The sequence below is a fragment of the Hyaena hyaena genome, unplaced genomic scaffold (genome assembly GCF_003009895.1).
Source record: "Hyaena hyaena isolate Hyena2069 unplaced genomic scaffold, ASM300989v1 scaffold_874, whole genome shotgun sequence".
Taxonomy (NCBI): Eukaryota; Metazoa; Chordata; class Mammalia; order Carnivora; family Hyaenidae; genus Hyaena; species Hyaena hyaena.
In genome coordinates this window covers 297,838-315,230 of record NW_024081504.1, presented here as the reverse complement: position 1 = coordinate 315,230, position 17,393 = coordinate 297,838, and the positions used below count along the sequence as shown (strand labels likewise).

The following is a 17,393-nucleotide window of genomic DNA, read 5'->3' as shown; positions in this document are numbered from 1 at the left end:
CTTTGGAAGAATTAGCAAAATAATCACTTTTCTGTTCAAAATAGTTACTTTCTGTTCTACAGTTAAGATAAGGAATCCCCCCTGAGAAAAGCTTCTGTAGTTCTGAATAGTGCAGATTGTCACCTGCCTTGTGGTTAAGGCTATAAAAAACTAATGCTTGTATGGTTTTTATTCAAATGTTAGCATGAGAACCTTTACAAAAGAGTGTTACCTTAGGATTTTAAGGTATGTTTATATCATGATTAAAAATTTTTTTACATTAATTAATTTTTAAAAAATATTTTTATTTATTTCTAGGAGAGAGAGAGAGACAGCGTGAGCAGGGAAGGGTCAGAAAGAGAGGGAGATAGAGACTCTGAATAGGCTCCAGGCTCTGAGCTGGCAGTCAGCACAGAGCCCGACGTGGGGCTCGAACCCACGAGCCGCGAGATCATGACCTAAGTGAAAGTCAGACGCTTAACTGACTAAGCTACCCAGGCGCCCCTACATTCATTTATTTTTGAGGGACAGAGAGAGGCAGACTACAAGAGGGGGAGGGGCAAAGAGAATGAATCACAGAATCTCTGAGCTGTCAGCACAGAGCCCCATGGAGGGCTCAAACCCACGAACCACAAGATCATGACCTGAGCTGAAGTCGGACGCTTACCCGACTGAGCCACCCAGGCGCCCCTATATCATGATTTTTAAATGGATGCTTACAAATGAAAAGCTAAGGGAATGTTGCTAATGAAGCCCTTGGTTTAGAACTTTATTAAAATTACACAATAATCCATTCTTCTAGTGTTCTACCTCACATCCCTTAGTCTTTTCCATTCTCCTCTCAGAACTAATAGGTAATATTTTTCAAAGATTAGTGCTTGATAGCCTATAGCTTATATATCAAAGAAGGTTCCTTGTCATTATGTAGTTTGTAAATGGAAAGGCATCTCTTACAATTTAGAGAAAACAGCTTTACTTACACACTATTCCGGTTTCATACATTGAGTAAGTAATACCTTCTCAAATGTGTTAGCTTTTCATATCATGATTAAGGATTTTATATTAATAGTATATAATCCTATTTTCTGGTTGATAAAAAAAATGCAGGGGAAGATAACTATGCATGTTTTCTATGTTAAATGTTTTCTTTAGTAAACATTTATTTTAATATCATCTAGGCTATCAAGTACTAGCTCCAACTGCCTATTATGATCAGACTGGTGCCTTAGTGGTTGGCCCTGGAGCAAGAACTGGCCTTGGAGCTCCAGTTCGTTTAATGGCTCCGACACCTGTTTTAATTAGTTCAGCAGCAGCACAAGCTGGTAAGTGTAACTGCTGTTTTCAGGGATAATATTTTTCTGGTGTTGTTTGATATATTTTAAAAATAGTCTTTTTGCTGGTTTTAAGAAGTATCTGAAATTTATTTTCCAGCAGCAGCCGCAGCAGCTGGAGGAACTGCAAATAGTCTTACAGGCAGCACAAACGGTCTCTTTCGGCCAATTGGCACTCAACCACCACAGCAGCAGCAGCAGCAGCAGCAGCCGCCAAGTACGAATCTGCAGTCTAATTCATTTTATGGGAGCACTTCTTTGACTAGTAGCTCCCAGAGCAGTTCTTTATTTTCTCACGGACCTGGCCAGCCGGGAAGTACGTCACTTGGCTTTGGAAGCAGCAGTTCTTTGGGTGCTGCTATAGGCTCAGCTCTCAGTGGATTTGGTTCATCAGGTAAGTTGCCTTTTTAGGATGAGTGTACTCTGCTAACTGGACATGAGGGATATGTATGTTTTTCATATTAAGGTAAATAATAGCTTTAGTGTAGGAAGGACAGGAATAAAATACCAGTTTATTTAATTTTGTGGGGGGAAAAAACCCTACCACCTGCAAATCTTTAAGCATTTATGAATGTTTAGCTCATTTCAAGCAGCCCATCTTTTACTCAGATATAATACATTTTCCCCTGGCTTTAAGAATTGTAATTTTCGTTTTAGTAAGATTTGTTTGGAGCAGTGGATTTTAATTACTAGTTCTTCCTTATTATGTACAAAATAATCTTTGAGGAAGTAAATATTTTGCCACCTTAAATTTCTAGTGTTTTAAAATAATGTCTTTTTGTGCTTATCAGATGGTTTATTCTTATTAAATCCTAGTGGTTCATAATGGTTTTATTTGGTATAATATGTAAAATTAAAATACAAGAAATGTTCTATTCAGAAGCCCCTACAAAACAACCAATATGCTCATCTTTTAGACTAAAAAATTTAGCCTTTATCATTAAAAATTCATTTAAAAGATTTCTTCCCCTATCCCAATTATATATATAATACTTAACAATTTTAAATTCCAAATGGCTTAAGATAAAAATAATTTTACACAAACTGATTTTGTAACTGAGGTATGACCAGATGAAATCAGAAGAGGCCCACATTGACTTCCTGTTGACATACCTGTGTTCCCATTCTCTGAAGTTTCCAGAGTATTCAGGAAACATTAGGGAAAAAATGGCCTACCCTAGTTCTGTTGGTGCAGTTAATTGGCAGCCTTTTCTTCATGAGGGGCAGAGCAGTTTATTCAGATCTCAAGAGGTTTTCTATTTTTGTGAAGTCCTAGAACCTTTAATACCTGCTTCTCATCTGTTTTCCCACCACATTAAATTATTCTCTTTTCTGGTGTGGAAAATGGCAAAACTAACATGGGCCAGTTGTTACGAAGTATGTTTGCTGGTTTTCTAAGGAAATAATAACTTCTGAACTTTTCAACATTCATATTTGTAAGAGGAATGATCTAAAATCTCAGAATGCTTTTTTTGTTACAATGAAATACAATAGGGAAATATTATACTTTCCTAATACCAAACTACCTAAAGGATGGGCACAAGAACTTCTGAGGGAAAAATCTAATGTACTTGAAGAGTCTTCAATCTTTTAATTTTCCTACTTGAATTTTTCATTCCTTTTGGAGTTCGGTATTTTTATCTCTACCCAAGCACTCCCATCGGACTCATTTTTTCTTTCTTAACACAGTTGACGAGTATTTTCTCTAAATATCCAACAGGCTGAAGAAAATTGAAAGAACACATAACTTAAAAGATAAACTTGGTAGGAATGACTAGCTTCTAAATTAGAGATTATAGATTCTAAATAATCCAGGAAAAATAGAGACGAGCTTTGATAAACCTCATTTTCCCTTTTGTAATAATATATGTCACTGAGGGTCTGGGATGGATTTGTAGGCCCCCTTATCCACTTCTTTCAAATTCCCATTTGTCTCTTAGTTATTAAGATCCTCCCAGCATTCAGGAACTGGTTGGCGTGAGCATTTTGTTCCCTACAAATATTTCCTCTAGATGCCTCCTTCCCAAGAACTAATCTTCTTCATGCCTCCCTTATTCATAAACATTGCTTACTCAGTTCTGACTACTGATCTGTATACCTCTGTTTTACCTTGCATCAGAGGTCATTGGCAGTTGTCAACCCTGGATGCCAGTAAATAGTCTTACCATCTTCCCCTTCCTCTTGGACATTTTGTGAAAGTTCAGTCAAGTGCTACACAAGTGTACCCTTAAAACAACCCTACCCATTGCCGTTTGACATTATGGCAATTCCATACCTATATGAAATCTACAATGATAGTAGGGTTATGTGCACATATACACATACGGAATCCTATACACAGTTATTCTCTTACCTGTATGATGTAGTTATTAACACTTACCAGCGTTATACCCCACCTTATAACACAGCTGGGAAGCTTAGCCATTGTAATATGGTAATCAGACCAACTGTTCTATGACCCATTAGTTAGAAAGTGTTGTTACAATTGATAGTAATTTAACATTTTATATACAGTTGATAAATGATTAGCGACTCCACTGTTGGTCTAGCCTTTTAGATCTTTTTAGGTGTCCTTTGTTTCATATTTCATAGTCACACTACTGCAGATAATTTAGGCATATAGTAAAAGTTAAGGAGTCAGCTTGTTTAGAATTAAAGTTATTTCTGAATTACTTTTAAATGTTTGGCTTGGCTTTTCCTTTTTGGAGGAAAATAATATTTCATGTGTTAGAACTATGGTTTCTTTGGTTATTTGCCAGGGGAATGATGTGCTATTGCTCTCATTAGAGAGCTCTTGTCTTTTTCCTTGTCAGTCAAATTGTTTTCTGAAATAAATAGGAATTTTAAGTGTAGCCGTGTTCTTAGAACAATCACTTTGACAGTGTCCTTTTAAATTAGTATAGTTAATGTAGCATATGTTGACAATTTTGCAAAAAGCAACTGTAGAAGAGGTGGTTATTACATTAGTGTTTATGTTTGGTTTTGCTATTAAAATACATGTAGCTACACAGTATTTTCTTACTGTATGATATCTTAAAATGTGCAGTTTTCAATAAAACATATCAGTCTTTCAGAAACCAGACTGGTTGGTATTAAAGGTTGACTAGTGTTTTAATATTTTGCCTCATACAGTAGTGTGAGCCTGGTGTTTTTCCTTTATAAGAGTCTTGAATTTGGCAAAACCAATGTAATTGTTTGCTATCTGTATTATAAGCTTAACTTGGTCTACCCATTATGTGCTCTGCTTAATTTTTCTCTTAATTTTTCATTATGCTCTAATGACCTGTTTATAATTGACTTGTGATTAGAAAACCAAGACCTAATAGAAACTTGAAAATTCTCTTTAAAAATGTTACCATATTGGTCCGAATATAGAGCTTGTTCTTTAAAAACTTGACAAGGTTAAGAAATCTGATATGAAATTCCCTTAGATATAAAATAATGCAGTAAAAATACAAACAAACAAAGGCTAGTGTTTAGAAAGAAGAAAGAAGCACTTGAAAATGGAGGCTATAAGCAAGACTTAACGATTTGCGAGTTTTGGACAGCCCTTTTAAACACTTGGTAAAGAGTTTGATTATCTAGGTATGTTAATTAACAGATCTTGGGGTACTTTTTTGATAATGCATGGCTACATGGTAATGTGGTTCTGCCATTTTTTTTTTTATAATTTTGTAGAGTGCTTAAGGAAAAAAAAGACTAGAAGGTTGAATTTGGGATTAAATAAAAAGAATTTAGTATGTAGTTCAGGAAGGTATGTGATACAAGATAATTGCATATTTAAGGGGGGAAGAAAGGCTGAGTAGTCTTCACTTGAGTAAAGGGCTCACTAGACCATTAGTACAATCTCAGGAATAGGAGATCCTGAGGGGTAAGTGAAAGCACATCTTTGGTGTGATGACAGTAATGAAAACCATCAACTTTCTAAAAGGAAGTTTACTTTTTCATATATATTTTATAACTTAGTTGCTGAAGGATAGGGAAAAAGTATAATTTGAAAAGTACTGAGAAGTTAATTGCCATCTGTACTTCACAACTGACCGATATTCGGGCCAATATGGACTTAAAGGACTATGGTTTGAACATAAGCTAGAAGCCAAATTAAATGTGAATGGTGAGGGAAATGTACTAATAAACTATTTATCAGTGTAATACTTTCTTGGCATTGAGTTGAAGACCTGATTCCAGAGATTAGGGCACTACCAAAATTTAACTGGAATTTTATTGGAATTTAATCTCTAGCGTCTCCGAAAGCAGACACCTTACAATTTTAGGGTTTATAAATCATACCAGGGTATTAAAGCACAGTAATCATATGTGTTAGTGGTAAATATGTGTGAGATAATAAACATATGAGTGCTCTGTTAAGTATTTGGTTACTTTATTGGGGTGCATTTATACCCTTTTATGATTAATAAGGTAGTTTATGTAGTTATCACAGTAATTATCTTCTCCATAATGTTTTCTAAAAATAATTATTGTGATCACTTCTGTTATTTCCCAGCAAGAGTTGGGGATAGGTTTTATTCAGTTAACACTGTATGTAATTAGGGTTTTTTTTATTTCTTCTTCAGTTGGCAGTTCTGCAAGTAGTAGTGCCACAAGGAGAGAGTCTCTATCTACTAGCTCTGACTTGTACAAAAGATCTAGTAGCAGCCTAGCACCCATAGGGCAACCATTTTACAATAGTCTGGGATTTTCCTCCTCTCCAAGTCCAATAGGCATGCCTCTGCCAAGCCAAACTCCAGGACATTCACTTACGCCACCGCCATCACTTTCATCACATGGATCCTCATCCAGTTTGCATTTAGGTAAAAAAAAAAAAACAAAACCCTTTTTATTTGTATGTATACATGTAAGTGTGTTTGTGTGTGTGTTTATAATATATGTAAAATATTTGATGTTGGATAAAACATGCCAAATTGCTTTTGCTTTTAGATATTAGCCTTTTGAAAAAGTTCTACTTTTGTGAAAATTCAAAGCGAGGGTCTAATGTACAGTAAGGTAAAGACCCGTAATGTATCTTATGTTTCTTTAATGAAATACAGTGGTGTGTTTTTTCTTGTCTGTGCTTTTGATTTGTGTGTGTTTTAGATCATCTGAAAAGTCAACTGTTTAAACATGATAGTAAAAGAAATTTCACTGTGAAAGTTTTTGCACACCTAAAAGAAAACATTAGCCACTTAATTCTCGAACTTCAAATAGTTTAGTACAATGGTTTTTGCTTTGGCTTTTGAATGCCTGGCCATTTTACCAAAGGGTGTATTAGGGTATATGAATTTAGTATGTTTGTGAGTTAGAAAATCTTAATGGTTTGGTCCATATACGTTTGAATATTTAGTTAGTTTAAGAAAAAAAATGTTTTAGGTTTGATATATTCTTGAATTTGGAGTATTTAGAACTTTTGTTTATATCTTTATATTAAAATTGCCCCCACCCCAAGATTATTGAGTTGGTGGTTACCCTCTTTCCTCTCTAGGAAGTATTTATTCATGTAGTTAATAGCATATATTTGAAGAGATTTTGAGTATCAGGTTGTGTATGAATCCTGGTCTCTTCAAAGAAAGTATTTCATTGAAAGTAGATTTTGTGGGGTTTTTTTTGGTTTTTTGTTTTTTTGGTTTTTTGTTTTTTGCAATTTAATTCTCTTCATTAAAACTGAGAGATTCCTTTTTTGATTTTCATGTGCTTTGAAAGATTTAAATCAGCTTGTGATTTTAAAAGTAATATTGCTGCTATTAGCAGATATAAGTTAGTGATTATATTTGACCCCCACCCCCACCATAAAGCTAGATCTAGTTTTCCCTAAAGCTTATTAACACATAAATGTTCATGGAACAAAGGGATCTTTTGTAGTAATCATCATTTAAATATATGTCAGTGTGATGTGGCCTAGTTTTTTTTAAAGACTGGTCCTGTGACTCCAAATTCTAAGTCTCTTGCTCTTTTGTGGATATTAAATATATACAGCTGATTAGTTTATTTGGGAGGTGTCCTAAGATCTGCTTTCACTGCGTAAATCTACCAGTTTTTAGCCTGACACCTTCCTACATTTATCATCTTTTCTTGGTCATAAGGGCTGCTCAGTTCCTGATTTCTGTTTTTGCTACTAAGACCCACCCACTCCCACCACGCCCATGTACGATATGCCTTTGAAGTTTTGAAATGTAACAAACCTAAGAATAGGACCTTCATACTAGTTTTGTGTTTTATTTGTTAAGATTATATTTGTCATGTCCTGTCATTTTTTTTATAGGTAAGTTTCAGATCAGATTCTTGTCAACCGTTACTGCTTATGTTGTGCTTTAGAGCTTATAAAAATGGCATTGGCTATTTTAGATAGCTTGCTTAAAAATTAGAACATAAAATTTGGGGGCACTTGCGTGGCTCAGTTGGCTCAGTGTTGAACTTTGGCTTATGTCATGTTATTTCGGTTCATGAATGCAAGCCCCACATTGGGTTCACTGCTATCAGTCTATCACTGAAGAGCCTGCTTCAGGCCCTCTGTCCCCCTCTCTTTGCCCCTCTTCTGCTTGTGCTGTTCCAAAAAAGAAGAAAATATTTAAAAAATAAAATATAAATTTTAGAACTGTCTCTATAATTAAACAGCAATCAAGATATTTTTCTTTAGATTATAAAGAACCCAGCTGTGTAGATGCTTAGGGACGAAATTCTCATCAGTTATGAGAAGTAATCATCACTTGGGCCAGCATTTCTATATTATATAGCCCGATACTTTTGTATCCAAAGTTAAACTCATTAGGTTTAGCTTCAGCTGGAAATCTGATATTTTTTAACACACCTCTAGTTGGAATTATCTGTAGATGATTTTCTTTTGTGATCTCCTTTAGTTTTAGTTGTAGTATGGCAGTGTTAATCAGGACTGTATATAGAACCTGCCAGGATGAAATAATTTAATAGATTTCATAAACTTGCTCTTTATACAGTGTTCATGGAAGTAATCTATCTTTTGTTTTAATCTGATTGAATCACAATGCAAGACTTAACATGCTTTCTGGTCTAAAAATATTTAAATTGTATATCCTTCAGATGGATTTCTTCATGAATCAAGTTATCAAGGCAGATGATTTAGGAAATGCCTATGGAAAGAATTTGCATATCCATTTCTAGAAATAATCTTAGCTCACATATTAAGAATATAACATCATGAGGTGGGAGTTAGTTTCATTAGAATTGCTTGGAAATTAATTAGTTCCAGATTATTTTCTTGTGAGATTTTAAGACAGGTAACCATTATAGTTATTGATAGGCCCTCCTGATATCTCCATTTTTTTAAAGCATTGAATGACACTTTTTTGAAAAAAACCAGCTTTCCCTTTTCTACTTATTTGATTCACAGAAAAGTCCTAATAGCAACGTTGTCTGCTGCCGTCTTTCTAAAAGAGATGTTTCTTTTTTAAAAATTGTTAATCATTTGATCAACATAAGTAATTTTGGCTTATAACTAATAAGTATTTCAGTTGATAGGTTTTGATTGTTTACTTTTTATAAACTAAAGTGTTTTTGATTTGCAACCTTGTTAACCTTTTTAATATATTGAAAGCCAGAAACATGAAAATATTATATTCTTTCATTTCCTAGTACGAAATTTTTTTTATTTTATTATTATTTTTTTAAATATTTTTTTTACAAATAGTTTGTTGTCAAATTAGCTTTTTTATTTATTTTATTTTTTTTTAAATATTTTTTTTACAAATTCTAGTACGAAATTTTTAAGATAAAAATTTCTTTTTTGAAAAGTATAACTACAATATCATATCTTCTATTTTAATTTTTTTAATGTTTTATTTATTTCTGAGAGAGAGAGGGAGAGAGAGAGAGATAACAGAATGAAACAGGCTCTGAACTACCTGTCAGCACAGAGCCCGACGCGGGGCTTGAACCCACAAACCACGAAATCATGACCTGACCTGAAGTCGGACGCTTAACCTACTGAGCCACCCAGGCGCCCCTCATCATATCTTTTAAAATTAATAATTTCTCATTCTATTTTCCCTAATTGACTTAACTGTCTTTTTACAGGTCCAAATAAGGTCCTACACATTGCATTTGTTTAATATAGAATTATTTTCCCCTCATTGTCTTTTTATTTCCATTTGTTGAAGAAACTTTGTCCTGTTAAATATCCCAATATCCCCTAACTTTGCTGATCCCCCCCCCCCCGTAGTATTTATTGTGTTTCTCTATTTTGTATTTCTTATAAAACGGAATTAAATCTAGAAGCATGGTCTGATTTGTTGTTTGCTAGTTTGGGCAAGATAGGGGCTCTGTATTCTTAGTGTTGCACCGTATCTGAGACATGTGTCTTATCATCTCCATTGTGAGCTTGTCTGCCTGATCCACCTGATGGAAAAAAAAAAAGCAGCCTTAGATAGTTGTCTGTTTTATCAGAGGTTGCAAAATGGTGATTCTCGAATTCTCGCATACCTCCCCTGTTTATTAGCTGGAAGTTTTGTATAAAAAATATCTCTGGGGCGCCTGGGTGGCTCAGTCAGTAAAGCGTCTGACTTCATCACAGGTCATGACATTGTGGTTTGTGAGTTCGAGCTTTGCGTCAGGCTCTGTGCTGACAGCTCAGAGCCTGGAGCCTGCTTCAGATTCTGTATCTTCCTTTCTCTGTCCCTCCCCTGCTCTCTGTCGCTTGCTAGGTCTCTCAAAAATAAACATTTTAAAGAATATTAAAAAAGAATTTTCCCTCATGACTTGTGAGGTTCCACTGAAATATATAGTTCATATAGAAGTCAGGTAATGCTTGGATTCATTAACTTTATTTTCTAACTTTGAGAATGAGTTGATACCCAGCAACTAACTTGTATTCTTTTAAGCATCATTGCTACCTGTAAGTTGATAGCTTTTAGGATTTTAATCCACTGTAGTCTGAGAGACATCAATTTTATACCTTTTTTTTGAATCCTAAAATTTTATATTGGCCATATGGAGCCCTTCAGGTTGGCTCCCACTTGACAAGAACTTATTATTTTTTTAAGACAACTTTTTAAAAGCAGGACTTAAAAGACTAGGAGTCAGAGAAACAAGCAGGAAAGAACAAGGAAAAAAGTTTAAAATTAATGGTTTTTATCTTGAAATGCAAAGAGTAGTGTCATATTCTGAGTTTTAGGTTAAGTGTTCAACATTAATTATTTTCTCATGTTACATTGACCTAAAACATGTTAGCTTGTTATGGATCACAAAATTTTACAACCTATTTGCTTATCACAGAAGATTTTGATACCAAAAATAGGCAGAATAAAATTAACTGTTAGGATCATTTTTCCTAGTAAGTAGAAGTTAATATCTATGAACACTGCAAACTTTGGCAGACTTTGTAGCTTCTTCTCTTAGAATGAAATGTTTAAATAAAAATTAAAACAAGCGTGACCAAATTGGTTTAAAGCCTGTGTGCAATTTTTCTGAGTTTTGTATGTGGTCCTTAAAGCAGAAAACAATGTAAGTTATTTTGAAGCTTTCATTGAAAATATTGTTATCCTCTAAGTAAGAAGTTGCCTGTAACTGAATAGCATTTGAATAGTTTTCTAAAGCACCTCCATACTCATTATTTCATTTCATCCTGATTGTTAAGTTAGACTGGCTGAGCGATATGCCCATTAAAGATATGCATAGGTCTTATCAGCCCAAGAGACTTGCCCAAACCAGTAAATGATGGAATTGAGGCTAGAGCAACAGCATTCTGAAACCTGATGCTATCCTTGCTTTTTCTGTTAGGCTATTCTATAATAAACTGAGCAGTTTTACAGAGTATATAAATAACAGCATTCTAATCAGTCTCTCAAAGTGTGTACCTCACAGTGGCATACGTTTTATTTTTTAAAGTTGTATATAAGATTACTAAACTTCTAAGTTCTTTCTTTCTCATTTTAGTTATTCTTGAGAATGTCCAAATATATTATCTACTTCATGAAATAAGACTATGTGTTAATTATAAGGCAGGCATCTGGCTACAGAACAGCAAATGCAGCTCTCAACAGAGCATTTCACGTGTTAATGGTGATGTAAATTAAAGCATTGCTTCAAACCTTTGGTGTGTCTAAAAGTCATTTTTATTCGTTGATGGGTATGAAGTATGCTATGAAGAAATTTCCAAAATTACTACTTGTATGGAAGAGTTTATTTTGTTTCATTTCTGTATACAGTTTTATTGATCTTAGTTCTAATTTGGGATCACGGTAATTTTTGTCTTTATATTTTATTCATTATCCTTTAATAACATTATCTTTGATTTTGTGGTTCTTATGACTGAGAATATTTTCAACAGTTAATTCAGTTAAGATAATATCAGGTTTAGAACTAGCAGTCACGTGATCTGAATCTGTGGTTCAGCATCAGAATAATTTGGGAGTGCTTGTTTAGTGCTTGTTAAAGTACCAGGTATGAGGAGGTGAACCAATTTGGAAATATCTGGCAACAATTGTTACTTATCACAATGATTGTAGGAATTCTATTGACATTAAATATGCAGAAACCTATCTTCTCCTGACAAAAAAAGGTGAGGGGATTTTATCCCACTGAAATTTCCAATAGTGCCCACAGGGAGAGACACACCTTGAAAAGAAAATTTTTTAATTTGCCTATGATCTTATTCCAGTTCACACTTTATTTTTAACTCATAGTTCCTGGATCCCTTGGGGGTTCGTTCATATGAACCTTTGACTTTGTCCCCTCTATCATCTCCCTGATGCCTTTTCCCCCCCTTCCTACCTGCTTTCCTTCCATTTATCTCAACCCTGCTGGCTATTGCATACTTAAAAGTTTGGGAGAGGGAGATAAGTTTATAGATGACAGACAGAAATGGCAGATTTCTTTTTGTATATGTTTTTAAACGCTTTTTCCCCCTTTGATATTTTCCAAATTGGAACCTTTTCTTTAATTTTGCTGATTGTGTATCACTGTTTACTGTCCTTTTAAGGCTTTCCTTTTTGTCAGCCCTACCTTCACATTTGCATCTCACCTCCCCACTCAGTGAGTTCTGTACCTTCTTTTCTTTTTACTGAGGAAGCAAATAAGTCTTTATGCACCTTAAAAATTATTTTGATCTGTCAAAGTGTCATCTAGAATTTACATCATTCCACTGTTTATACACTAAGCAATGTCCATTAAGTAAATGTAGGATCAAAAATATAGCTCTTAAAAATATATGTAAATGTGCTCCACAAGAGATTTTGTAGTTTTAGCCAAATAATCTTTGAAAATGAAAGCAACATACATCTCATGGGGTGACATTGAAAATTAACTTACATGGAGAATATTTTCATGTGTGATTGTGTCCTTACAATGTGCCCAGGAACAGGTCTAATGGAAGAAGATGAAGATGTTTACAAACTGTAAAACACTGGCAGAAGTTAAGATAAATAAATCGATGACATACCGTGTGTGGGGGTGGAAAGACTATTATAACAACATCACTTTTCTTCTAGTTCATGCATAGGTTTAGCACAGTCTCAAGAATTTGTCAGGATTTTTCAAGAAATTGACAAGCTGATTTAAATATAAATGGGAAGACAGGTGAGGAGACTCCAGTCTTACAGATCCAAGTTGAAACCATAATTTTTTATAAACTTATGGCAACTAAAATTGTGGTATTGACACAAGGATGAATAAGCCAGTGGAATAGAATAAGAGGATCCAGAAATAGACCTCCTCCTTTAGGTTTACCTGATTTGTGATCAGTGTGCCACTCTGGTATATTTGGGGAAGTGTGGTCTTGTCAGTAAATGGGACTGGAGCAATTAAATATTCAAACAGAGAAAAATGAACTTTGACTTCTCTTTGATACCATACACACATGCACACATACAAATTTTATTATCAAAGAAATTAAGTAACTGGCTTATAGTCATGAAGTTAGTAAAGAAGAAAAGTCTTGGGCTCAAGATTTTTCTGGCTTAGTCCAAGATGCTGCACTGCTACTCAAAGAATGCTTTTATATTTCTGTCTAATACCTCTCTGAATAAATACATCTGTATTCCCTAACTTTAGAATTTTTGTGAACTTCATATATAAAATTGTGGTAGAATATAACAGCCTATTGTGAATTGATGGGAAAACGGATTTTGAATGTCACCATATTGGCTGCTTTAGATACTTGGCTGACAATTGGCCTTTAATTCAAATTAAATTTTTACTTCAGTAATCTCTTCAAGTATTTTATTACTAATTTTTAAATTAAAACAGATCAGATAAGTTCTTTGTGTGATATTTTAAATGCAATAGCAATAAGCTTATGCTGAGATTCATCCTTATGTTTATTTTTTGTGAGTAGTTTCATTGACTTTTTAGAATTTTTGGTTCTGAGCAGAATTTTTTCTTATTAATTTATTCAGCTAGTAATGAATACCTACATGCCCACCTCTGACTCGAGATACTGTACTGAGTCAAGAAACACCGTCCCTATCCACCATCATGGAAATGGTAGTTTTGTGTTGAACATAGACCTCTCTAACAGCAGTTACAGTGTAATCATTGTAATGCTGTTGCCTTATTGCTCTTTAATTCCATTTTGTAATAACATAGTCTCTCTATTAGAATGGCCATCTTTCCTTCATGGTTTTTTTGGTACCAAATTTACCACACATTGGATTTATATTAGAGTTTACTTGTTGTTTATTTTAGATTAGAAGCAAGAAAGCCCAGACCTTTCTCTACAACTATAAAAATGTTCAAATCTCAACAGATGTTTAGGTAATTGAATTTGAGAGGTTTTGTTTCTTTGTGTTTTATTGGTGAATCTATTCTAGGCCACTGGCCACTTTCTTGATCAAAAAATTATTTTACATTCTACTTAGATTTCTACATTAAAACATTATTTAGCTGTTCCAGTCAGTGTGTTCTCTGATTAGTGTGTTACATAGGATCATACTCTTTAGAATACTTCACTGTGAAACAGTTTATGATAGTTGGTTGTAGAGTTTTTATTTTTGCATGTGCACATTCGGTTTGGGTTGGTGTTTGGACATGGGGTTAGGTTTAGGTTTGCCTGGGTTAAATGTATCTTTCACAGTACCTTTGTGCTTCAGCTCTCTTCCCACCACTGTAACAGACCCATCAGGAGAAAATTAGTGTGCGTATAATGTTTGTCTAGATCAAAGTTATGCTCCCTGATAATCAAATTTATGAAGCAACCTTAACGTTGCATAAACCCACTGAGTAATCCTGATTTAAGAGAAAAAAAAATCCCAGGTCCTACAGTTTTTGTTTACCTCATTCAGGGCAGCTGGCCATGACACTGCAGCAGGAATATTTTAAAAGAAATGCAGATGTAGTTCAGTGGTTTATTAACTGTCACCAAAAGTTTTAACCAAAGAGAGGAAATGAGGTCAGATCTGTGAGAGTGGTTTGAGATGTGTGGGAAGATACTTCAACCCATATAACTGTATCAGGTAGTGAATGAAATTCACCCCACTACTTATGATTTTGGGGGTGTAGATAGTTTTTTAAAGAGCCCTCATGTTCAGCACTTACAGAAGTAGTTTTCACTAAAGATTCAGGCAGTTTTTGAAACCAAACAGAAACTAGCCTTTTTGTTAGAATAATGGGACTCACCAAGGTGAGTTAGTAACAGAAATGATGTAATAATACTAGTCTGAAGATTGTAGGTTCATATGTTAAAAACTCAGTCTGGTTATTTAAGTTTTAAAGGTTTATTTATTTTTGAAAGAGAGTATACAAGTTGGGGGGGGGGGCGGTAAAGAGATGAGGACAGAGGAACTCAGAGATGGCTCTGCACTGACTGCAGCAAGCCTGATACAGGGCTTGAACTGAAGAACCATGAGATCATGACTTGAGCCGAAGTCAGATGCTCAACTGACTGAGTCACCCACATCCCCCTCAGTTTGTTTAAAATGCTCTTTGATGAATTAGGGAAGATTATTAAATATCTTCTGTTGTGATGATCTCCCTCTTTACCTTTATATTTTTAGGAAGTTTAACCCTAACTAGAGAAAAGGTAAGGTTACTCAATTGCTTTTAGAAAAAAAACTGCAAGCAATAGAAATGGAAACAACACATTTTTATTTTGGTTTATAGTTTACATCTAATATTTGCTTTACATTTTGTCATAAGATGTACAATTTAAGGTAACACACCTGACATGTTTATGCTGTTTGCTTTTTATATTAGCCTATTGAAACGATGTGGAAGACTACACTTTTAATGTTTATTTTTGAGAGAGAGTATGGAATGGGGGAGGGAATGAAGAGAGAGGGAGACACAGAATCCAAAGCAGGCTCCAGGCTCTGAGCCCTCAGCACAGAACCCAAAGTGGGGCTCGAACTTACCAACAATGAGATCGTGAAATGAGCCATCCAGGCACCCCGAGAGAATACACTTCTATTTAGAATCTCTTTGGTTTTTAAACTCATTGAAACCTCAGTCTTTTTCCAGTAAAATTTTGTGTCTTTATATGTCAAATATGTAGCTAATAATCATTAGAAAATTTTTTTTTTATAAATCTTTTTTTTTTTTTTTAATGTTTTATTTATTTCTAGGAGAGAGAGAGACAGCGTGAGCAGGGGAGGGTCAGAGAGAGAGGGAGTCACAGACTGAAACAGGCTCCAGGCTCTGAGCTGGCAGTCAGCACAGAGCCCGACGCGGGGCTCGAACCCACGAACCGCGAGATCATGACCTAAGCGAAAGTTGGACGCTTAACCGACTAAGCCACCCAGGCGCCCCTCATTAGAAAATTTTTATGTGATTTATTACCCATTAAACTAACTTCTAGTGTATCCCAGATTTAAGAATCACATGACAGGGGCACCTGGGTGGCTCAGGTCGGTTAAGCATCAGACTTTGGCTCAGGTCATGATCTTACTGCTCGGGAGTTCAAGCCCCGCCTCAGGCTCTGTGTTGACAGCTGGGAGTCTTGAGCCTGCTTCAGATATCTGTCTCCATCTCTCTGCTCTTCCCTGGATCACTTGCTCTTTCTCAAATAAAAATAAAACATAAAAGTTAAAAATAGAATGTCATACATCATATTAAATGCTCTTCATGAGGTATAGTGGGTCATAATTAAAAGCTTTAAGTGAATTATTCAGATATAATTGTTTTTTAAAAGCTCAGTCTACTAATTATTCATCCTTGAATAAGGTAATTAGCTTCTCTAAGCCTGTTGTGTCAAATGGAGATAATATTTCCTTGTTCCTTGTCCCATTGTTAAGAGGATAGCATATGTATATTAGTTTTCTGACGCTGCTGTAACAAAGTACTACAATTAGGTGGTTTAAAACACAAATTTATTGTCTCGTACTTTGAGGCTAGAAATAAAATCAAGGTGTTGTCAGGGCCATGTCCTTTTGAAGACCAAAGAGGCATTCTTTCCTTCTTGCCTCTTGCTAGCTTCTAGTGGTTGCTGGCAATCATTGGCATTCCTTGCCTTATAGATGCATTACTTCCATCACTGCCCACATAATTATGTGGCATTCTCCCTGTGTGTGTCTCTCCTAATTTCCTTCTCTTACATGGACACCAATCATTGGGTAGGTGCCTGACCTAATCCAGTATGACTTCATTTGAACTTGGTTACATTTTCAAAGACTGTGTTTGCAAATAAAATCAAATTCACAGGTACTAGGAGTTATGAATGGAACAAACTTGTTTGTTTGGCCCACATGCACGATACATTCATTCCAAGCCAGTATCCCCAAGAATTGTACCCCAGCCTATCATCAGTTCAATGTCTAAAGTCTCATCTAAATAACCCAAGTCCAAACCTCATCACATCATCTCTGTCAGATGAGACGCCTAAATATGGTCCATCCTGGGACAGAATTCTTCTCCATCTATAGACATATGAAACTCAAAAAACAAGTCATCTGCTTCTAAAATAACAGTTGTGGGACAGGCGTAGGATAGACCTCCCCACTGCAAAAGGGAGAAATTGGAAGGAATGAAGGAGTTACAGTACCAAGCAAGTCTGAAAACCAGCAGGGCAATTGCACTTGTTTCAAGTCCTGAGAATAATCCTCTGTGGCTAGATGCTCTGTCCTTTGGATCTACTGCTGTCCCATCCCTCTAGCTTTTGCATCTGTGGCTCTGAAGTCATTTTTACTT

The 17,393-nt window shown here is 35.2% G+C and overlaps 1 protein-coding gene across 7 annotated transcripts in view; it reads left to right on the top strand.

The window, feature by feature from the left end:
* The window catches only part of PUM2 (pumilio RNA binding family member 2), a 96,994-nt gene that overhangs the window by 58,076 nt on the left and 21,525 nt on the right, over positions 1-17,393 (top strand). For 4 of the 7 annotated variants that reach the window (XM_039220188.1, XM_039220185.1, XM_039220186.1 and 1 more), the window contains 3 exons: positions 1,158-1,301; positions 1,411-1,704; positions 5,885-6,121. In XM_039220188.1, coding sequence (XP_039076119.1) covers positions 1,158-1,301; positions 1,411-1,704; positions 5,885-6,121 — 675 coding nt within the window. The remainder of the gene's footprint in view (positions 1-1,157; positions 1,302-1,410; positions 1,705-5,884; positions 6,122-17,393) is intronic. The other 3 variants (XM_039220191.1, XM_039220190.1, XM_039220187.1) reach the window with 2 other exon arrangements.